Source organism: Lissotriton vulgaris, chromosome 1_1, assembly GCF_964263255.1.
Source record: "Lissotriton vulgaris chromosome 1_1, aLisVul1.2, whole genome shotgun sequence".
Classification (NCBI taxonomy): Eukaryota; Metazoa; Chordata; class Amphibia; order Caudata; family Salamandridae; genus Lissotriton; species Lissotriton vulgaris.
Genome location: NC_141685.1, coordinates 922313916 through 922337815, shown reverse-complemented (window position 1 = coordinate 922337815; position 23900 = coordinate 922313916). Strand labels below are relative to the sequence as shown.

The following is a 23900-nucleotide window of genomic DNA, read 5'->3' as shown; positions in this document are numbered from 1 at the left end:
AATGGGGCTTTTGGTTTTTAGAGTTACCTGGGGCCCGGGGAACATGATGATTCCTAGATTACTTGCGTCAGTAGATCCAGAAAGAGGTGGTCCTGAGTCCAGATGGTAGCCAGTTGATTCTTTGAGCAATTTATGTAGGTCAGAATCCTCAAAGCATTACTAATTGAAATCTTGCCTCCCATATGCGAACATTTTATCAACAACAAAATAGAAAATATTTACCCAATAGTCTGTATTTGCACAGCATTTTGCTTGTATAGTAAAAAGATTTGCACACGTCTATTTCTGAATAAGGTCATAGCATGATGATCCTGAATCTACCCCAGATGCAGGAGGAAGTTCAGTCTAGGAGAGTACCTTGAATGCAGAGATCGCTCCATCTCTATAGAAGTGTGAGGTGGTGCACTAAGTTAAAAGCAGTTGAAAAGTTCACCAGTAGTAGGGCTGTCACTCCCTTTGTGTGCACTGTTGTATTAAAATAATCCCAGGTCATGATCAGATAAACTCAGTCTACAAGGACAGAATCTTATTGTTGATCTGATAGTAGTTTTTTTCTCCAAAGAATCTGGAAATCTAATTGAAGGCTGCTCATTTGATTGTTTTATTTGAAGCACATGCAGGTAGATTGCATTGTTCCTAGCTATGAGGACTTCCTAGAAGACTCTAGGTGAAAGTGGCTTTAGACCTCCCAGAGGAGCTGATTTTGGGATGCATGCGTCTTCTTGGTTTGGCAAGCAGGAGGAGCAGCATTGCTGAATGGCTGGTTCAGAAGATAGTTTTAGGTTCTTGGCTTTTCTGATGAAGTGGTCTACCACTGTATTGCGCAGGACTTGTGGGTGAAGGTTTCTAGATGTGATGCCATTTGGGTTAAGGACTTATGATTGAGGATTTCTTAGATGGGCAACCTGTTTAAATGAGGCAACAAGAGTTGTGCAGTTTTTTCAGTTTACTTGATATCAGCTTTATAGATCTTTGCTGGAGGATAGAGAATAAGCTTTATATTAGGGTCATTCATTTTTGTACATTGCCATTTGAGGGCTCTCTATTCAGTCTTCCCGATTATCCCTTGTACATCTCTAGGCAAGTTGTTCTACATCAGTGTTGAAGCAATAAGGGTTACTTGAGTGGTACAAACGTATTTTAAAGCTTCAGTGATCCAATGGTAAAATTACCACACATGCCATGTGGTTCTCAGTTTGAATTGGGAAATAGTAAGTTTAAATATCATAGTTTCAGTGATATATGTATCTTGAAGGGGCAACATTTCACCCCTCAAGCAAGAACCATTCTAGAGTACAGAAATTGTATCCATCCGTTTATAGACTGAAGTTGTGCTGCTATTGTTCTAATATGGTTGACTAATAACTATCATAGGTGTTACAGATTCCACAATTTAAGGACTAGCAGCTGCTGGTGGATTGTAAACATTACTTTACCTTCAACCTGAATTTTCAATTGTTCCTTCCTTAGTAATAAAGTTATTTAACTCCCTTTACTTTCCAATTAAAATAGAAGGCACATTTATCCTTAAAGCTCTTATGAAGAGTTACAGTTCAATATAATTGATCTAGAGTTTTGTCTACAGCAATGTGAATACTTCTGTAAAGACCTTCAAGAACCCTGATTTTTTTGAAATTGGGAAACTAAAATATCTTTACATTTAAAAAATCACGACATGCACCTATAGGAAGTGCAAAACCCTAACTCTGTTTAATGAAGTAGGGTTAAACTTTGTTTTGAAAGGTGTATCAATAGGTTGTTCATTCACCCCATGTCTGCACGGATAATGCAGTATATAACATAATGTCTTAATTTGATTTTGATTAACTCATTAGACAAGCTCATCTGTAATTACGGATTTGTATGTTAAAAACTCAGGACTGGAAACAGAGTCAATGATGACACTGAGTGTGCGTGTTACCTCATCTACATTAATGGGATTCGGATCACAAATCAAGACTCTCCCTCTTGGTTATTCCTGCAAAGGATAAACACAGGGCTTCCGATAAAGTACTAAGGTGACAAATAATCCCTTAACTTCTGATTACACAGGATTGAATTCCCCTGTTTTATGGAATCCTACTTTACATGGCCTGTTCTTTTTTGTCTTTCTATTTTTAACCCTTATTTTGTTTGGTTTGATATTTCTCATGTACTTGTATGTGAATTCACTGAAAAAGGAGGGAATTGCAGTAAAACTTCACCCTTTCTTTTATTACTGCAAGTTCTCTTGGATCTAATATCCACTGTGAATTATTCATGTTTGTTTTATATATCACATATGTTTTCCTGGGCATTAATCAGAAACAAACCCTCCAGCATTCTATACCTTGAGCTACGATTGCCACTTAATATCATTTATCTATGTTTTGATATACTGCTTATCATTTTTTAAGCCTTTTTTAAAGACTTTTCCTTGACCCAGCCTCCTTTAACAGGTCTTCTTGAGTAGCTTAATTTGCCAAACCATGATTATCAGTAGCAATTATTTCATAGTGCTTTATCTTTTACAAAGCGTTGTTGATTGTATTCAAAATGTGTTGATGAATAGCTTTTTGAATAACTTCACCAATTAAAATTCTTAAAACGGTTGCCAGGATCTTTAATACATGGTCAGAATTGTGTCAGAGTTCTGTAGAAAGTTCTTAAGATGGAGGCCATTCTTCATTGCTACGAAATCATCTTCCCAAATAAACTGTGATGTTCTGTGTTCTTAATAAAGCTGCATCACATCTATTCATTTGACAGCTACTGCTATGAAAATTATTCATACGAAAAATACCTATATTTCTCCATTTGACAATAGATTATCTATAATTCCCTCGCTAATAAAATCATTTCTCTCAACAGTAACTTTGCTTTGATACAGGTCTTGCAATGGTAAATTTAGAAGACTTTGGTCTTTCTAGGATCTTGTTATTTTCTGCGAAAATACATAAGACACTTTTTTGTATTTGTCCATTTTTATTATTTGCCTCCAAAAATGCCTTAGATCAGAGATTGCTACCATTTCATGAGAATATGGGAGAACACTCTTGATAACTAGGGCAGTAGTTTCATACATAAAGTTCCACTGAATTAATTGCACTTTTTGGTTCAGTAAATATTTTCTATATATTTATAGAAGTGACTACAAAATAGTTTTTAAAATATGCCATTCTTGAAGTAACATAGTGTAAGAACAGACTTTCTTATATATCTGTCTAACTTGGTCTGAAAACTAGTTTCAGGAAGGGCACTATGAATTTTCAGGTATCCCCATCTTTGTGAAAAATAAATATAGGAACTTCGAACTACTATGGCTCAAACTAAAAATTGTTGAACCCCTTGTAAATTCCAACTAACCTCAGCTTTGAGATGTAGAATTTTGAACCCCAGTTTCCAGTCTGGTCAGCAACATGCTTAGCAGGCATCATGTGCTGGCAAGTCCCTGACACGCGGAATTAGCACACAAAGTATTGCAGATGAACATCAAGTTGTGGCAGAGGCCAAAGAGGATAGGTGCACAAACTGGGCAGTGGATGAATAACATGAATTTCAGTGGATTCCTGAGGCACCACCTTTCATCGCAAAACTAATACAGACGCTAATTCAGCATTGCAACACAAAGAACTCGGTGTAGAGTGCAAATGCAGGTTTGAAAGTACCAGCCTTCTGAATTCAGTTGATATCATTCGCTATTTTCTCTATGATAATTCAAACTGTATCAAATTAAGCTTGAATTACAAGTTACTTCTCAGCACATTCTCCAACTTTCCTTATTCCACTACATCAACCATTACCTTCACCTTGGTCCTTAGTACCTGAAAGAAAAAGAAAGTGAAAAAAAGGTCATATGTAATACACTTTTAAATATGTCCTATGTACCCATCTGACTGGGCAGAGCATTTTCTTGTGAAGATTCCTGTACCATTAAACATATTTAAATGTTTGCAATAAATGTTAATTCCCAACCAGCAAAAAAATATTGCTAAAATACAGAATTTACACTCAATAAAAACATTACAGAAAATGAAATGGAGGGTAGAACAGTTTGCAGATTAACAGACCTAGGGAAAATAATAAACTATAAACCAGCTTTGAAAACTGTTAGCTGAATTAGGCTAAATATGTGTTTTCAAGATGCACTTTTAGGACAGCAAGAGACCATGCATTGAGGCAGTGATTAAGTTAAAGCTGACAAATCAGGATCCAGGACACAGTTTGCAATCAGAAGAATAATAATTTTACCAGATCTACAAACGTTGAAGAATCACATGTGGGTCACTACTCTACGGGATCAGTTAGGGTGGCACAAAGAGGAGGCTGATTGCACACTACGCTGCTGTTTCTAGCATGTTGAAAATAATATCTGATGAACATACTGGTAGTTCCTATCTCTTCTGTGAAATTAAATAGTCTATAGTGACAGGGGTACATAATTCGTAATCTCTTACCCCAACACAGATTGGTAGTAATGGGCCTTCCTTCGGTTACTAAAGAACCGGCAACTCCTCCATGGGAGATTCTGCTCTGGTAGAGAAACGGACAGCAACCTAACTTCTGACCTAGGGTTATGATGGCAAGCTTCACTGGAGGAGAACCTTCAAGAGAAGGAATAAGCACGTGCTCCAGTCTGTGCTACCAGTCAACTTTAAGTCAGGTCCCTTTCCAGATGTAATGCAATAAGATCAGCAAAAATATAAATTCCGAAGTTCGAGCTTCTTTTAAAAAACTACTGGGTACTCAGATGTAGTTGCTCCTCCAGTGGCACGGTTATCCACAGCAGTAGCAGAAATAGAGGAGAAAGCAATGGCACTCCCTGGTGATATACCTCGGAGTGAAATACTATGCAAGAAAAGTATGAAACTTCTTGTAACATTCTTCCAAGTGAGAAATTGACAAACTGTGCACATTTTGACCACTTCTGCTGATCCAGATTACTGAATGGTCATGCAGTTGTCTCATGGCTCAGCATCTTGGCTACTCAGATTGGCCGAAATGTAATCCAACAGTCCTACACCAGCCCACAGATCTTTGGCCCACAAAATCATAATGCAGTGCATTCTGCTTCAAATCTGCTTCACAGGGTGGTCCTCTAAACACATTGGATGCATTCATAGATAAATTATGGAGTCTCGCCAAGATGCCTGACAAAACACACAGCAATTGTAGAACATCAATGAATGCGTGTTTTTCAGACGATGAGTGATCTAGCTAGTAGCAGTCTTCCGCTATAGAAACAATGGCACAGCCACTCTAAGGGCAAACACGATCAGTTTCTAGATTGAAACATTACTTGCCTTGAAAGGTCCGGTCTAGGCTAACACACATTGGAACCCAGGTCAGTGAAATCTTCACTGAAAATGTTGTGGTGTCCCAATGGTATGCTGACTCAGAAGACTGCCCTACTGCATTGTGTGTGTTTGTGCTCTAGTCGAGTAGAACCCAATGCTGCAAATAGTATGCGTAGGAAATGACAATCTTTTATGTGGTTAATTTAGTAAGTGTAGTGATGTACCTGAGCAAGGATTAGGTCTATTGCTTAAGGTGGAGCGTCACCACCGTAACTAATTACACCATTTTTGACTGTATGTTGCAAGGTGTAGCAATGTTTGGGATGACACAAACGACATCTCGTGTGGACACTGGTGGAGGCTGATGAAGGAATGCTGGTGGAGGATGCTGAACTGAGAGAATGTTTTTTTCTGGCTCTACCATATTGCTGGTTCCCCATACAGAAATGGTTGCTTTTACTTCAATATGTCCCAGTACTTTAGTAGGCATATATCTTTCAATGACAGAACATTTCTAATGGTAAATTCTTGCCATTTATATTTAGCATTTTGTCATGTTTTCAGAAACGATGCATACCTCCTTTTTTACTTCCACATCCTGCAAGAAAAAGAAAGGACAGAAACAATATCAGAGATCAGAACACTGACAGATGGCTTCAAAGATGAATTTTAGATCAAATGAAAGGGTGATGAATGGTAGGCCTCACTTCAAATGCTCCACCTGCCTTTATTAACTCTAGCATTGCAGTGGGGTTGCTTAGTTTGGTGAAATATGAATATAGAGCGAGCACATATCAGTGTCACGTCTTTTACATTCTTTGCAATATTCCATTGCAAACTATTGAAGTATCTGAGCTGCAGTGCTTTGTATTTGAGTGACTTCACTAACCTGAACATGCACCTAACCATATACTTAAAGTCTGATTCCATGAGCTTCCACCAACACAAAATTGAGGCTATCTATGGCAGCTACCCGGGTGTTTCGCTATCCCTTTAAAGTTCTTGAATTGTTTTCTAGTTTTAGTCAAACACTTTTTGCATAGTTTTATCATGCTTAACGGCAAAACATATCAAAATATATGTGTGACGTCAGAAAAGCATAAGTTTATGCACCACTCTATTTCTAAGGAAGAGGCCAAGATATTGTTTAAAACAGCTATCCTTACTAGTTTTGGGCAATTTCAGCAATATCTTGATCTGGTTACTTCTTAATCAAGCATACATTTGAAGACTTGATGTGCTTCCAGTATTGCACAAATGATATTATTAAAGATCTCTATCATTGTTCTCAAATGCTTACCCCCGAAAGGTTCTTGAATTGTTTACTAAGAACATCTGCTGGACTTTTGATGGAGGATGCGGAGTTGGTGTATTTCTTATGGCTCTACTAAATGACTGGTTCTTACTAAAGAACTTGTTCTTGTTACTTCAAGGTTTGCCGGTATATCGCCTACATCCTCCAAAGACGTAACATGGTAAAGTAAATTCCTGCCAATTTTATGTCAGTTCTAGATATCACATTTTTGATGATTTTATTTTAGTCTCGTGTTTTTTGTGTATTTTGAAAACTAATAGCAAGTATAGTGTGAGAACAATAATATCTATAAACAAATTTGATTTTAAACTGCATAAATCTAAATTTTTGGGGCTCTGAAGATTTATAGTCCTCTCATACGCATGATAAATCAATGAATGCAGTATAGCGGGAGGGGGCTTACTAGAAGGGGAAATAATGGCATCTGAGCCCTGTTTTCAAAACCTATGCCTACCTTTTTTGGGATTTTCATTTCCTGCAAAAAAATGACAGACAATATTAGAAATATATCGTGGAAGCAGAAATATGTAAAAGGTAGTGGTGAGAAAGGCAGCTTAACATTGCTGAATGGTAGCCTTGTACCTAGGTAATCTTTGTTGAATGCTTGACTTTCCCCACTTACCTTTGTCAACTGCCGCATTTCTGAGGAGTTACTCAGTTAGGCCTATTTTAAGAATGGGAGCTTCACAAATCAGAGGCACTATGTTCTTTTATTATCTCTGCCGTCTATTTCAAACTATTGAGTATAAAAAAAAATTCATAACAACTCCAGAAGGGAGAAAAAAGGGTCCAAGGGAGAGTTTAAAGACCAAACCCCAGATTTAATCCCCAATACAATAAATCACAACTACAATAGAATCTGGTGGTCTCAGAGAGAGAAGCAAGAAACAGGTTATCACAACAACTAAGATTGAAAACACCCAGCATATATCCAAAATGAAATGAGCTCAGAAAAAAGTGTATAAAGAGAGGTAGCCTTGGCCAGATGATAGGATGTCCATCAACTACCAAGGGAGGTCAGTGTCATCACTTGGATATTCTTCCTTCCTACCACAACTCTTCCAGATCACAGAGAGATACTGTGGGTCGGATTGCGATCAGGTTACATTAAACAACAGCAGAAGGAAGTGCAAACAAGAAAGAGGAATATTACTTGATTAACTATTATCTCCTTTTGGGAGTGGATATCTGTAGCTTGGGTGATGGAATAGTCAGGGCAGTGCTAGTGAGCGAGATTAAAAATGAATATGGGAGAGAGAAAATTACTTTAATGGAGAGGTCCCTGCCAGTCCGTTTAAAATAGTGCAAAAGCAGTTTTTAACAAATAAACTGCTTCACCATATGGTTGACAAAATTCAGCCTAGAGGGCCCCTAGTCCAGGCTTTCTTCCGGACCTAAATAAGATTGCTACTGCATTCTTCAGAAAATGAAATGTGCTGACAATAGTCATCAGAATACAACCTTTTTTAAAAATACCTCAATACAAGCGGAGTGATCTTCATACCTGTTTTGTATGAGATAAAAACCTCACCTCACCCGGTAGAAACTCAGGTATGGGAGACCGCGCCCTATCCTTCGGGGCCTTGGACTCTCAGTCCGAGGCACCAACGGATACACTACTGGTGTAACTCGAGTCAATTGATATATGATTTTGTGACTATGGAGTATAACAAGAGCAAATCAGGTGGTAACATCTTGCACTAGAATTCACGACTTAGATTCAGAGAGAGGACCTTCCATATTACTAGCAATATCAGTCATTACTACCTTATCATGCTGCGACCTTACTGTTTTTTATACGTTGAACAAATATTTGCCTGAACATCTTTTTGAGTTTGCACCAGCACCTTACTACAAAGGTATTGTATTTATATTGGAGGGATGAAGCACTGGTACTTTACAGAAATGCAAAATATGATTGTGATGTCATAAGTGGCCATGGATATAACATTACTCTTTGTATTTGCACTTTATTCTTAACTAAGATGGTATATACAGAAATAGCAGTTACACTGGAGAGATAAAGTATTTGCACTTTGTATTTATATGTATATTTATATACATATGTTTACAAAGATTTGATTGGGTCATTATTTGTTTTGCTGCATAGGAATTGGTACTTTACCGCAAAGCACTATTAACCATATAATCTTATGTTTTACTATGTAAAAAATCTCCAAGATATTTCCACCAATCCATCAGTATCTGACAATTTTGAAATATTGATTGCATGCCGCACTGAATAGTACAACTTTAAATTATGTATATATTACTTTAATAACATTTTTATTTGGTGGAGGGAGGGACAGGTCAAGCCCCCTTTTAAGTAACACTCTGCACTTTACACTCTATGACCCGCCCGAAGGCCTCTTGCCAAAAGGCGTAGGTCTGCTTTTCCAAATGCACTGCCACTTTGATAATATTGAAAATATGATGAAAAAGAACAACATTTTAGAAAGAAGCTACAAACGTGGAGTGCTCTCCCATTGTGCGTTGCTGTCTTCCTGTCCCCTTCCTTACAGTGGTTGTAAATGTGAAGGGAATTGTGGGATACGAGTATCATATATATCATATTGTTTTCTTAAAATGATTGTTTTACTTTCACTACCTTTCCCTTAACATGTGGCTTCATGGTTGTTGCCATATAAATTTCTCTCACTCTTTATTTTTGGGTGATAGTAAAGTTTTTTCACTCACATGTTTTGGACACAGCCACGTGGTACTATTTATGAATGTCTGTTTCCTGCTCAACTATATTGTTAATATGGATTAACATTGCTTCTTCCCAATCGAATCGATTTCTTTTGGAGTTAACAAATTTGGCCATTTACATTTTAAATACCTATGCTCTTTAGTGCCGTATTATATTGAATACATCCATGACCTGACCATTCTGGATTTTATCCTACTGTTTACATTCTTTGCGTAATTTGCACTTGTCACTTTATATGTTCATATTGCATTTGCACTTTATGGAAACATTCATAGAAATATGCACTTTATCGCATATTTTGCACATTGGCAAGGTTGGTTTTACACAAATTGTACTGTATTCAATTGAACCTCAATATGGCTTTATAAACTGTATTTTTCTGCATTATATGCATTTATTTACTATATGAAAAATTATTGCATGTTTGCTATGTTTTAAGTTGGCCTTAAATTGTATTTCCTTAGAAAAAATTGACTTATTTCCCGTTTTGTTTTCTAAAGTGGATTTTAGCCACTTCCAATATAGTTAAAAATAACTTTTAGTAGAATTGTTTGGAAAACAGACTTCCCAGTACTTATTTTGGAGTATGTTCTTCATTTCTATGAACACATGGTGCTATGTATGAGAAAAAAACTGAAAAAAGAAAAAAACGCTAATTGAAAAAAAAACTGTGAAGCACTGGCTATTTAACTGTGAAAGTTTTACTTACTGACTGTCTGTGAGCAAGGGCGGATGCCCGAAACGCGTCAGATTCTGTTGGACTCAGCTTGTTAATAAACGTTGTGCCTTCAATCACGTTGGATTCGTGTGGTTTTCCTGGGCCGTTCTAACGGAGCTTTGGAAACTGCTGTTGATAATATATATATATATATATTATATCTCTACACACAAAAACATTCCTCCATCGACGGGAGCCCCCAACCCTACAGGGCGGCTTCAACTGTCAACGGGCACAGAGCATCCCGTTACAAATTCAATGCACACAGAAGAAGCGCTGAAGCCCGATTCCAGGAAGCATACAGAATGTTTAAGTTTGTGAGAAGGCAAACTCTTCCTCCTACCTAACACGTTTCGGCTTCTCTGGTAAGCCTTCATCACAGGTGAGCAGGTGACATTCAATACTCATGCAATTTTGTGCTCAACTACTTGTGACGTAATGGCATCCTACAATGCCCACATTGAACCAGGATTGGAAAATTACCGTAGAGCATAGATTTAATTACTGCTACAAAAGCGTTGTTGCTCCACAGTTTTATTATGTTTCCAACTGCAAAAAAGAGCAATTTTGCATTTGGAAACATAATAAAACTGTGAAGCAACAATGCTATTGTAGCAATAATTACTACTATGCTCTACAGTTTTCAGAAATGAATTTTCCAATCCTGGTGCATTGTAGGATGCCATTACGTCACGAGTGGTTGAGCTCAAAAGCACATGAGAACTGAATGTCACCTGCTCACCTGTGATCATCTGGTCTGCCAAGTTGCTCTTATTGCCAATTATTTGTCTTGCAATTTTTTGTGGCAACACTACACCATACCAATTAAATCTAAATTAGCATAGGATTGTGGATAAGGTGTATTCAAAACAATCAAGGGTTTAATTATCATTTGGTGGCAGACCCAGTGCTTTTTTAACTGGTGTATTCAATCCCCGTTTCTTTTTAGTACTGTGCAGGATGAATGTATGAGGTGTGTTTGTGAAACAACTGAATCAGTTTGAATGATAGTAATTGTGTAAATTCTGTGCATTTTTTCTTGTGTCGACTTACATGGTTTGTATACTTTTTCTTACATGTTTTTGAATTCTGAATAATTTGTGAACTAATTTTGCGAATAAAACAGCTATTCAATAGCACCAAATGCATTGTACAGTTGTCTATGCATTTATGTTAGATTGGGATTTTGAATGTGGTAGCAGTACTGGCATTTCTTTTGGTTATTTAAAAAACAAACAAAAAAAAAACCACCTGTGATCAAGGCTCACCAGAAAAGCCAAAACGTGTTAGGAGGAAGAGAGTTTGCCTTCTTACAAACTTAAACGCTCTGTATGTTTCCTGGAATCGGGCTTCAGCGTTTCTTCTGTGTGTATATATATATATATATATATATATATATATATATATATATATATATATACACACACACACACATACATACATATACACATATACACACACACATATACCCTTACAAAAGGCATAGTCAGAAAGACATTCAGATGGAGAAAGACATTCAGATGGATCCCCACAGATTCCAGAAAGACTGTCACCCACGCACTCACCACCAGCAGACTCGACTACGGCAACGCACTCTACGCCAGCGTCACCCAGAAACTACAGAACATTCAAAATGCTCCAGCCTGACTGGTCCTTGACATACACATCACGCAATACCTTGGACAACTCCACTGGCTCCCGGTCAACAAGAGAATCACCTTCAAGCGCTTCACACATACCCACAGAGCTCTCCACAACATAGGAAAAGCATACCTGAACCACCGTCTCGCATTCTACGTACCCACCAGACAACTCTATTCCGCCCATCGCGCCTCAGCCTCCGTCCCCAGGATCCACAGGACCAGAATCGGAGGATGTTCCTTCTCCTACTATGTCACCAAGTAATGGAACACCCTGCCCCTACACTTCAGGCAATCCACGTCTCTGACCCAATTCAAGAAGCACCTCAAGACCTGGCTCTTTGAAAGATTCTCCACATCCAGAAGGACCAGCAGTTTAGGACACTCATAGGTGAGCAGTTGCACTTTACAAACCCTTGATTCATTGATTGATAGTAACATAAAACATAAGATAGAAGGAAAATACAGATACTCTAGATATTGCCACTAACAGTATTAACTATTCAAGGTCCCAAAACATGTTCCCATAGCACTAGAGGTCATCGATTAGTCCTTCTGACTCCCCAAACTGGATACATTCCCATGCATCTTATGCTAGGACATCAAACACTAAACCCTGTTCAGATCTGCAAGTGCAAATGATCTTTCTTTCCTCCTTAATACAGGGCATGATAATTCCAAACAATGAGTTTCGAAAATTCCATCTCACCCCCTCATAAGAAACAAAAGTCTGCTTCTTCCATGCAAACATTCATTGAGAAAGTTGATTTTCTAAAAAAGGTTTCAAACCAGCATTTCTAGCAAGGCGACAAAAGGCCCCTTTGATTCCAAAAATAATCAAAAACATTACTTTAATGTCAAATAATGGCACTTCCAAAATTTAGGCTGATACTCCTTTGCAAGAGGAGTAAGGAATTTTCAAGCCCTGTGCAATCTAATATTGCCAATTCAAAAAGGCTGCCTTTGCTGATCCCAAGCTGATTACACATTTCAGCTAAGAGTATACTTGAACGGACTCACAGGGACCCAAATTCCTTAGCCCAAATATGCGCTTCCATATCAGTCTCTCTATTTTCTTAAAATCAGGTTTGCACCTGTAACTTGGATATATATATATATATATGCCTTTTTAGAAGGGAGGAAGGAGTTGCCATTGTCTTAGCATTAAAGCTTGAGACAACCAGATGAAATATTTACCAGGGTCTCCCATGTCCACAGTACACAACGGTGGCCTTTGGGATATTAAATGGCAGATTATTCATGTTGGCATATACCCCACAGTAGCAGATGCCACCGTGAAGCCCATCTGGAGGGGCCTCTAAATGCAGTAAATGATCTGTAAAGGACAGAGCAGGTATGTGCTCATTGCACAATTGAGTGCACATTTTCTGCATCAGATCCTTAAGATAAAAATTGAAGAGGCGGCGAGCACCAGGCACTGTCTTATTCCATGCTTGCTAAAGAAAGGTTTAGATAAGGTCACACATTGTGGATATTTAAGGCCCATGTGTCATGCTACATCTTGCTAAGCATAATTATCAGCCAGAGTAAAGTATCCTTGTTCAGCATTATAGGTCAAAGGTGAACCCTGTGCACTGCACCAATGGAGAACTCCACTACAGCATGATAAAAAGTTCATCCCACACAGAATTCCCCTCGCACCACTCAACATGCAGTCCTAACACTTTTATAAGCAAATCTGTTTCATGGGGGGGTAATGGACTTGGAGCACATCCAAAATTGGTGATCATGTTGGGGGGGGAAGGGATTTCTCAGAATATAAGTGCAATTGCCTAATTCAATTGGTTTTTCCACAAGGTAACTGTACTTTCTGTATATTTGTGCCTATTGAATCCCTTCTATATGGCCTAGAGCAGCTGCAAACTCTTCTCTACCCTGGGGGCAGCACATTAGAAAAAGCTGATCTGTCTTTCACTGTGCAGGTCGACCCACCTGCACTTCAGTGGGGAGGGCAGAGATCACCCTGAAGGCAGGTGCAGTGAGTGACTGTATCCTACTGCAGAGGGATGTGTTGTGCTGCGGGGGGGGGAGCGTACACTGAATATGTGCCACCTTTGTGGCGCACTCTCAGGCATGCCTCTTGGCGGACTCGGAGCCCGTGCCTATAATGCCACGAGGGTGCAGAGGCAAAGTGTCTCCCTCCTTTGCATGGGGCCATGCCAAGCAAATCAGGGAACACCCTCTAGTGGCAGTGCATTATATGTGCCAGCACTACCTCTATTACAGAAAGGCTGCACAAGAACTGCAGCCTCTTCTGTAATTCAGTAGTACCTTGTGGGTGCAAAAATCCGGAGCATAAGCCCATTGTACACCTGGGCATGGTTTATGATGCACCCTGTTCCATTTACATGGCCTGACAGAGGCTAATCAAGTGGTTTATTCAGGGCTAGAATTAATATTGAATGTCCTATGTTCAGTGCGAACCATAGAACCTGCCAAACTAATTTTAGCCATAAATAACCAGTACCCTCTTATTCTAGCAACTCTTCAAATGGGTGACCGGAAAGAGTGAAAGAGAAAAAAAAAAAAAAAGAGGAGAGATCCACAGAGCACATTTCACTCAAATCAAAGAGCAACCTTATGGGGAAACAGTTATTTTGCAGATCTTTTAGACAGGTAGCTGAGCTATATTGTACAGTGAGCCTGTCACACCTTTTCAGCAAGACGGGGCCCACCCCAAAAAATATTAACTCCTCTCCAGCCCCCAATTTCAGGGTCACCCACACCCTTATAAAGAATGAGCCAGAGGGAACCAAGGTCTCCCAGTAGAGATGCAGGTCACTAGGCGTTAGCCCTTTGGAATACTATGGCTCAGCCTGTGCATAAGTAAACAGCAAAGCACCAAGTCAACAAAGAATTCAGAGGAGAGGTCTGACCAGAAGGTCTTCATGGAGCCAACCAAGTCACTCAGGTTTGGAGGACACGTGGATGAGGGGCTGCATTATTCTGAAGGATATCAGTGGTGCAAACATTTGATTGGCACAGGACTTCCATCCCCTGAGCATGCTACTGGGTTTAACACAATCACGCTGAGACAAAGCTCTGCCGCTTGGACCTATTAACATGTCTGGAAGCCACAGTGGAGGAGCTATACCCCCATGAGGTGCTCTAAGAAACTCAGAAGGATAACTCTGTGGGGCAAAGCAACTGTCAAAATTGGTGAAGCTCAAGCAGCAGCAAGAACGTTAAAGCAGAGTTCAAAATAAATCTATAAGGGTCTTCTTTGTTATTTTTATATGTGATCATTATTATTTATGTATATTGTAATGTGATGTGTTTGTATATTTATGTAAAAATCTTTATCACGCTGTAAATGTTTGTATTGTGCTGTGGTTTATATATGTAATCACTTTTACATGTATATGTTATTTTTGTATGTGTGTATTCACTATATTTTCAATACAAATAATTTTTGATTATTAGACATATCTTGGCGAACTCTTCTTTGGGATTGATAACCAATTATTTGGAAGTTTTTATTACTAGGTAAGTTTTTAGTTCGCATACATTAACACTTGCAATGTAAAGGTATGCAAACTATTTGCTAAGTAAAACTTTGCAGTAAAATTCTGCAAAGTAATGGTATGCAAAATAACGAGTCATATTCCTCCCAGATGGTGGCATCCCTGAAGTGGCGCATCTGTACCAACTGTGAAATCTGGTTGGGGAAGGGAGAGGGGTCTGCAGTTGACCCAATCACAGTTAGTCAACCACCACTGCAGATCTTCCACAGTTCCTTCAGAGATGTGGACCACGTCGGTGAGATTTCCCCAATGCTGCGCCCACTGGAACTTCAAGTCCCACTGCAGAGCCCGCATACGCCATCTGGTATGTTTTACCAACAGGATGCATGAGGCCATAAGGCCCAACAGCCTCAGAGTCAGTCTCGCTGAAAACCAGGACAGATACTGAAACATTGGAATAATAACCTGAATATTCTGGAATCGCTGCCCTGGAGGATAGCCCCGAAACTACACTGTGCAAGAAAAACTCTGATGAAAGGGAGCATCTGAGAAGGAGTCCGGTGTGACTTTGGCACATTTATAAAGAACCCCAGCGAATACAGGCGGTCCACTGTAGTCTGAAGGTGGGAGACGGCAGCCTGAGGTGAGGACACCTTCAACAGCCAGTCATCAAGGTAGGGGAAGACTGCCATCCCTAACTGTGCAGATGAGCTGCAACCACCGCCATCACCTTGGTGAAGACCCAAGGGGCACTGGTGAGGCTGAAGGAGAGCATGGTAAACTGAAAGGGCTCACGGCCAACCTTGAAACGCAGGTAACGCTTGAGGCCCGGCAAGATGGGAATGTGAAAATACGCATCCTGCAGGTCCAACACTTCCATCCAGTCTTCTTGGTCTAGGTCAGACAAAATCTGAGCTACAGTTAGCATCTTGAACTTCTCCTTCTTGAGGAAGAGATTGACAGTCTGAAGATTTAAAATAGGCCATAACCCTTTGTTCTTCTTCGAAATCAGAAAGTCGAGGGAATAGCAGCCACTGCATATTTCTGAATTCGGGACCCGTTCTATAGCTTCTTTGGACAAGAGAGCTGTAACTTCTTCCTGGAGCAATTTCAAATCATCCTCCATCTGCTGTTCCTGATTTGGCAGAATGGGTGGAGGAAAAGAAAAGGAAGGCATAGAATAGCCCTCCTGAATGATCTGCAAGACGCACTTGTCTGATGGTATGGATCTCCAGTGGGGGAGAGGATGATGGATTCTCCTGCCAACTGAAGTGGTGTGGTCTTGCAGAGTCAGACTAGGACTGCAGCAGAGTGGCTGATGACTTCAGTCTCCTATTCCTAGGTCGGAATGAACCGCGTTCACGTCCCTGCATGGCTTGGGAAGCCTGCGCAGGATGGTGGCTTGGATAGGGTGGACAGGGCTGGAGACCCCTTCCGTTTCCATGAAAGGGGCAAAAGGTAGACTGGCCACGAGGAGAAGAAGAGAGGCCCAAAGATCTGGCCGTAACTCGAGAGTCCTTGAACCTCACTAGGGACGAATCTGCCTTTCCCCAAAAAGATGGGTTCCATCGAAAGGCTTGTCCATCAAATTTGCCTGGACGTCACCTAAGAAAGCAGTTGTCCTAAGCCAGGTGTGGTGCCTCAAGGCCACTGTTGTGGAAATCAATCTGCCTAGTACATCGGTCATATCCAGGCCACACCTTATGTTGAATTTCACTTCATCTCTCGGTTATACTTGCTGCTCAGCCAGTGTGAGTGTGGTGTGGTCTGTTGGTGCGTGGTGACGCTGTGGAATGTTAGATAAGTGAGATGGTCAGTTGGTGTATGGACTGAGCAGAAGGAAGGCTGCTCCTGGTGGGGCTCTCTATACTTCCACTCTTGATCTTACTATCTTATTAAATACTACTTAAGCTGCACCCTGGAAGTTGGATCATCATTTGATAACAAAATCTTTGGCGACGAGGATGGGATTCAAACCCTGTGTGCAAAGCACAATGGATTAGCACAACACTCCCATCCTTAACGGCCTGAGCGAGCACAGCCCGGGCCTCCTTCAGACCTACTGGCAGCACTTGTGCAACCGTCTCCCAAAGGGAGTGGGAGAAATGGCCCAATCAGCATGCAGTATTCACCGACCACAATGCCCGGCTGGAGGAAGAAAACATCTTCTTACCAAATGAATTCAGCTTCTTTGATTCCCTATATGGAGGGGCAGAAGGCGCCCTGAGATGTGGAGGCCTGCACCACCAAACTTTTGGGGTGGGGTGTTGGCCGAGGAACTTTGAATCGCCTGGAGCTGAGTGATGGTGACGTGCAATTTTCCTTTTCACAGGAGCCCCTGTGCTAGACTCGGACCACGTGCCTAGAAGGACATCAGTTAATGCTTCAATAAAGGGCAAAGGGGGTTCGGAGGTGGAAGCCCCAGGTTGAAGCCCTTCAGTCAGGAGATTAGTCCAGAGCTGCACGAAAGGCAGCTCTGGTCTGAGGACCTCAGTAGCCCTTTTAACCACCATGGCATGGGTTGCTCCCTCTTCCACAGCCACAGTAGGCAGAGATAGAATGCCAGTATCTGTAGAAGCGTCTAGTCCACTGGCTTCCCCAAGTTCCCCATACCAGTCCAACTGCTCTGCAGAGTCATCCCGGTGTTCCAAAGGGTTCAAAGACCCTTCCCATTCCTCTCCTGAGCCCACCACATCCTCAAAGTGTTCAAGCGACAACATAGAAACCCTGGGTTCAATTGGCACTGGAATCGACATTGAGCAATGTCATCTGTGTCGTTGGGGATGAGGATGGGGCTGGCGCCGCCGGTGTGCGCCGGAGGTATCAAAGGCACTGACGTTTAGCTGGACGGTGTCGACTGCCAATCTGAAGTAGCTTCCTGGCCCGCTTCCGCAAGCGGAAGCATAGCCTGACAGTCTAAGCAGGACTTCGAATCTTGATCGCGCTCAAGACACCAGAGACAGACGAGGTGGGGGTCGGTAACCAACATCATATAGCGACAGGCACTGTAAGGCTTGAACCATCCGTCGTCCTCGAATGCATCCTTGCACTCGAAGTTGGAAAAAATTCAGAATTCAACCAGAAGTCTAGAAAAGGCCTGTCAAAAAGTGATAGAGGGGTAGCTCTTTCTGGATCGGCGCTTAACTGGTGGGGAAAGAAAAGAACCGACGTCTGCACACCTGGGTGGTGCCAATATAGGTACAGCGATGTCATAACCGACGCCAAAGTTACGCAAAGCCAAATAGAGCCACTCAGCTGCGCAAGCAAGGGGTATTTGTCAGCAAATGCTTCCGGATCCAGCCTGACACTTTTGAAATTCAAAGGTAAGGAATCTGCAGCTAGAAGTCTCTATCAGATATCTTATTGAATGCAATCAGTAAAAAAATTGGAAAATGTTAGGCACAACGACTTGCACACCCAGAAAACAGTGCATATCATTACTGAGAAAAAAGGAAATCCACAATGATCACATTGATAAAGTATCAAAATACAGTTGTAATGGAAGGTGAGAAAAAGGTTAAAGAAAAGGCAAAGTCATGATGAGAATCTGGAGGTGACCCATGAATTGACTAGGTATGAGTACTCCTTGAGTAGCAAGCTTCTAGAGGTGCATACTGAAAGGTAATAGACTTCTAAGATCTCCTGATTATGTTGTAATGGTTTGCCCAGTTACTAACCAATGGTTTTAGGGTGATGGGGTCTATAAATTAACAGATATAAAGGGTATAAGAATATGTGACCCTTGGGTGATGGTACCTTTTATCTGGGGATTTTGATCCTTAATCAATGTGACCATTATAAACTTCCTAGGATTTCAAAAGTAATGTGCATGGTTTCCTCGGTGGGAGTGTCAATTCCTGTACCCACACTTTACACGTATTTTTGATAGGGAAGGTGCTTCAATGAGGGAGTAATTTTTGAAGGGACTGCAAACGAAAGAGTGTAAGAAAACACACTCTCTCATGGAGTGCTTAACGAAAAAAAAAAGTGTGATCCTGCATTATTGTAACAAAGGCAGGACTGTATTCCATTGGCAGAGACAATGGTCAGAATTAAACAGCTTCGAATAGTTTAACTGGAAGACAGTGTTGAGCTATGACAGCCAAAGTATGGAGAAGATGGGACCCTTGTCAGTCTCTAACATTCATACCCAATTTACAATCTCCTCTTCGACTGATCTAGAATCCACGCGGCCATATCATGAGCTCTTTAACCCCTTCGCTGCTCATGACGAGCTCAGCTCATCATGACTGAGCTCGTCATGAGGCACGGTTGAGCTGTGCTTATGACGAGCTGAGCTTGTCATGAATAAAGGTAACTGTGAGTCCAGCACCGGGGGGAAAACCTCTAGCAGCCAAGGTGTTCACTGAAACAGTGACTATAATCAACAAAAAGTTACATTTGAGATCAAGCAACACAGACGATATTGGTAGTCTGAGGTACAACCATTTTGAATTCACCTAAAATAGATAGCCATCTCTGCTACAATAGAGTAATCAAACTATACCAAATGAAACCCAAATTAGTGCTCATTTAAGGAAGTTTAGCAAGCCATACCTCCATTACCGGGGGTAGTGCCTGGAAAAGAAAAGGCGACACTCTACATACATCTAAACTCTTTATGGTATTATGTTTATTACATAACATTTGTATAGAACACTTTCACACGTAGCCTTCTTGGCACTAAATATCAGATGTTTATTGTTACCCAACGGTACTCATTTTATTGACCTCGGATGGATGAATGGCTGAGTGGACCCGCCTGGATTTGAACCTGTGACCATGAGGTTGAACACGGTTCACTGCAGTGGATGCATTTCTCCTCTGAGGCACCAGAGCCAGCATTATATTGGTATCTATATAGCATAAACATAGTTGTGAAGCGAAGGAGCACCATACATTATGCGAGGGGCCAAGAGATTATCTACAAGATCGTGTACATCAAGTGGGGATTACATAAATTCAATTTACACACATCTAGATGCAAGGAGAATAGGTGATTTGTCCAGAATCACACAATGTTGAGTCTAGTGCCAAGGGTGGTATTTGAATTGTAGCAGCTCGAGCTGCTAGGCCATATATCCTCAGGCATAACAGAGCAGATGGTCGAAGACATCACCCTCATACAATGCCAGTAGGTTTCACAGGTTCGAAAAATGTAAAGGGGAGAAAAAATACAAGATAGTGAAGAAAATAAAGGGATGTTTTGGGAGAGTAACAAAAAGACTCCCATTGGAGAAAGTGGCGTGCAAATTGCAAGAGTGTGGTTGGGGTGAAGAAGGAAGCAGGGAGAATGGAAATGGGGAGAAGTAGAGAGTAATATGGGTTTCATCCTCAAGTCCACATATTTTCATAGGTGTCAACGTTACTATATCTTTCAGACAGTCTTTGTATTTTTTTGAAAAAAATCACTTTGTTACTACTAGAGACAAGAACACAGGTAGCATATAACCAGCTCATAGCCATAGATGTTTATCTTAGTAAATGTACATCAGGCATTCCTATAGGTCTACATCATCACAGCACTGCAGAATAGTGATTTATTTAAGAATACAGACACCACAGCTTTTCTATTTAGGTGTAAGAGAGCACCCTGTGCTCACTCTCCTGCCAGTCAAGTCTCTTTTAGGATCTTTCTAGGTTAATTAAATCTTCCACAGTTGGACAACGCACTGCAAGACAATTGAAGAACTGCAGATATTTTTCCTCTTTATGAAATTACATTTCAATTCAAGAAATTAGGTCTTTTAGCTTATTGCCAGCCATTGTCGTGAAAGCATGTACTGGTGGGAGGTCAAAAGTATGGTCTTGCATCCTCCTTCCGACACGCTTCACTGAGTTAGGGGATATTTGAAGAATTGAGAGTACTTTTCTTCTTTATGACATTGTCCATAACATTACGTTTCAATGCAAGAAATTAGGTCTATTAGCTAATTGCCAGCCATCGTCACAAAAGCAAACACAGTTTGGAGGTCACAAGTAGAGCCTTTAATCAGAGTGTTGCTTGTAGGTGTGAAGAATTGAAAAAATGATCACAATATAGCATGATATATTGGGCATTAGCGGCCGCAAATCATTGCAGCAATGATGTATTGAAGTAAGTGAATATTACATTTGTCACTGTGTAATATCAGCGGGACTCGCTAATGCATCATTATGTCAACATCATGGCTCTGGTGTCAGTTACCACCAGATCTCATTGATGATATATTGGTTTAGGCCTCCATCTTTTTCTTTTGGGGGGGACGGGGGGGGGGGGTTTAAGCTTGTCTCTGTCTTTCAGATTAGAGTCCTCATTTGTTTTTCAAAAGAGAAAGAAAGCGAGAAAGATGAAGGTGGGGCAAATTAAGAGAAGCCTGATAGATGTGGAGGCGACAGAGGGGGATTATGAAGGAGACAATAGGAATGTAAAGTGTAAAGGAGTGAGAGATCCATTTATTGTGAGAGAGAAAGAGAGAAAGTTAGAGATGCTATGAAGGGGGATGGGTACGGGCAAAGAGCCAGAAGAGAACATGGAAACAACCAAAAAGAGAAAGATAATTCTTGCACCAGGCACCACCAGTGCTAAAGCCGGCCCTGCAATGGGTTATGGTCAAGCAGCAGCAAGAACGTAAAGCCTAGTTAAAAAAACATTGACTCTGGTACACATCAACCAGTTCCAAAGGAAGAGACTTGTACTTCTCTTTTTATGGAAATTGCTTCCCAATTTTGCTCCTATAAAAATAATTGAGATTGATCATGCAGAGCCCTACTCTCCATGATGAAAAATGTATATATGTATACACTTGAATCGCCAACACTTTAATTTTGTATTTCAATGACATTTGATCTTTAGTTATTTCTTGCGTTTTGCAGATGCACTAAATACAGTATATCAAATATTACTTTGAAATCTCGATGGGCTTGAGAGAATGTTGACAGAAAGATTTGTAATTTTTGTAAAAAAAAAAAATGTATTCATCGAGCGGCCTTCCATACAATTTCTACTTGATAGGATTTTTTTTACACTTACTTTTGTGTGACTTTATAATAAATCAGAATACAATCGACATTTAATTGAGTTCATGCAACAAAGAACGTGAGGTTAAGTTTCCTGGCTAGGCAGAAAGAACGGGGATTTCTATATTACTCTTTTGCACAGGAACCCTGAAAGTATCTCTGTTCACAATCTATTCATACCTGCAGGCTGGGCGTCATCTCCTGCAAAGAAAGAAGACAGAAGACATTAGAATTTACAACACCGAGGCACTTGGCAGAGAATCTATTTGTATTACTGCATTGCTATTTTCGTAAATTATCCTGAATTACTGATTTCCCTAGATTACTATGTTTCTTCCATATCACAAGAACACCTGGTTGTCACTGCAAGGTTTTTATTTACGTCACCAGTCAGTGCATTCTGGCTCGTGTAGTATTGGTTTATTTGAACGAACACACAGGGCCATCACTTTAGTGTGCGTCTATTTGTAAAAAATAAACTTGAGGTAATGAACCCCTTATGTTTGGGCATCCTCCCCTTTATGCCGGAGTACACATCGCTCAAGTACAATTATGTTATATATTTCCTATGTTTTCAAAAGTAATGTGCACCCCTTCCTGGAAGCTGCAAATATTGTAGCCGCACTTGCCCACTATTTCGAAATGGAAGCGGCTGAAATGGGTGGGTGATGCGGGGGGGGGGGGGGGGGGGGGGGGGTAACGGGGCTGTATTTGAAGGAACTACAACAAAGGAGTGTACGAAAGCACACGCTCTCCCATGGAGTGCTCAACATAAGAGAAAAGAGTACTTCCTGCATTATCGTCCCAAAAGCAGAACCTAATTCCATTGGCAGAGACATTGGACAGAAATAAACTGCTTTCTATAGTTTATCTGGAAGACTGCGTTGAGCAATGGCAGCCAAAGTATTGAGTGGATGGGACTCTTATCAACAAATCTCTAACATTCATACCCAATTCACCATGACCTCTTCCACTGATCCAGAATCCACTTTGCCATACAATGTGCTCATTAACTGAAATAGTGACTGTTATAACTTTACATTTGATCAAGCAACACAATTGATGCTTTGAGGTACAACTACTCTGAACTTACCTAAAATAGATTTCGATCTCTGCTACAATAAAGTAATCAAATTATAACAAATCAAACCCAAGTTAGTTGTCATTTTAGGAATTACATCAGGCTTCTCTGAACAGTTTAGCAAGCCTTACCTATGTTACTGGGGTCAGCGCCTGCAAAAGAAAAGAACAATAGATGACACTCAACATACAAACTTTTTTTTTTTTAAATAACATTATGTATGTATTGGTATTTATAAGACTTGGTGGACTTTACAGAGTTCAGCAAAATGACAAAAAAAACACAGCCAAAAAAAACACAGCCAAGCTACGCGGAGTTTCACAATTGGCAGAGTACATTAATTTGTGCGATTGGCACTGATTTTCAACACCGGGTGTTTGTCCTGCGCTGTAAAATCATAGTGCAAGAAGGAGCTGCTTCTTTCTGCCGCTCGAGTAGAAGTTCTACTCGAGCAGCAGCTTCCTCAACGCGAATGGAAGGTTTCTCAACAAGAGCGGTACCGACCATCCTCGACCTCTCGCGTTAAGAAATCACACTGGGAAGTGCTCTAGAATTGAACTGTCCTTACCCTTGCACTCCAAACTACCATGGGTGAGCGAGGAAAAACTCTGCTCCACATGAGCTCCACTGAGTGTGGAAAACTCTGCGAACTGAACAGTTCACCGCCAAGGCC

At 40.6% G+C, this 23900-nt stretch overlaps 1 protein-coding gene across 2 annotated transcripts in view; it reads right to left on the bottom strand.

Moving 5' to 3' along the window:
* LOC147748172 (butyrophilin subfamily 2 member A2-like) overlaps positions 1-23900 on the bottom strand; it is a 154928-nt gene that overhangs the window by 49090 nt on the left and 81938 nt on the right. For both annotated transcript variants that reach the window (XM_086959079.1, XM_086959080.1), the window contains exons 8-12: positions 23359-23379; positions 22327-22347; positions 7046-7066; positions 5854-5874; positions 3783-3803 (exon numbers count right to left, since the gene is read on the bottom strand). In XM_086959079.1, the coding sequence (XP_086815205.1) occupies positions 3783-3803; positions 5854-5874; positions 7046-7066; positions 22327-22347; positions 23359-23379 (105 nt within the window). The remainder of the gene's footprint in view (positions 1-3782; positions 3804-5853; positions 5875-7045; positions 7067-22326; positions 22348-23358; positions 23380-23900) is intronic.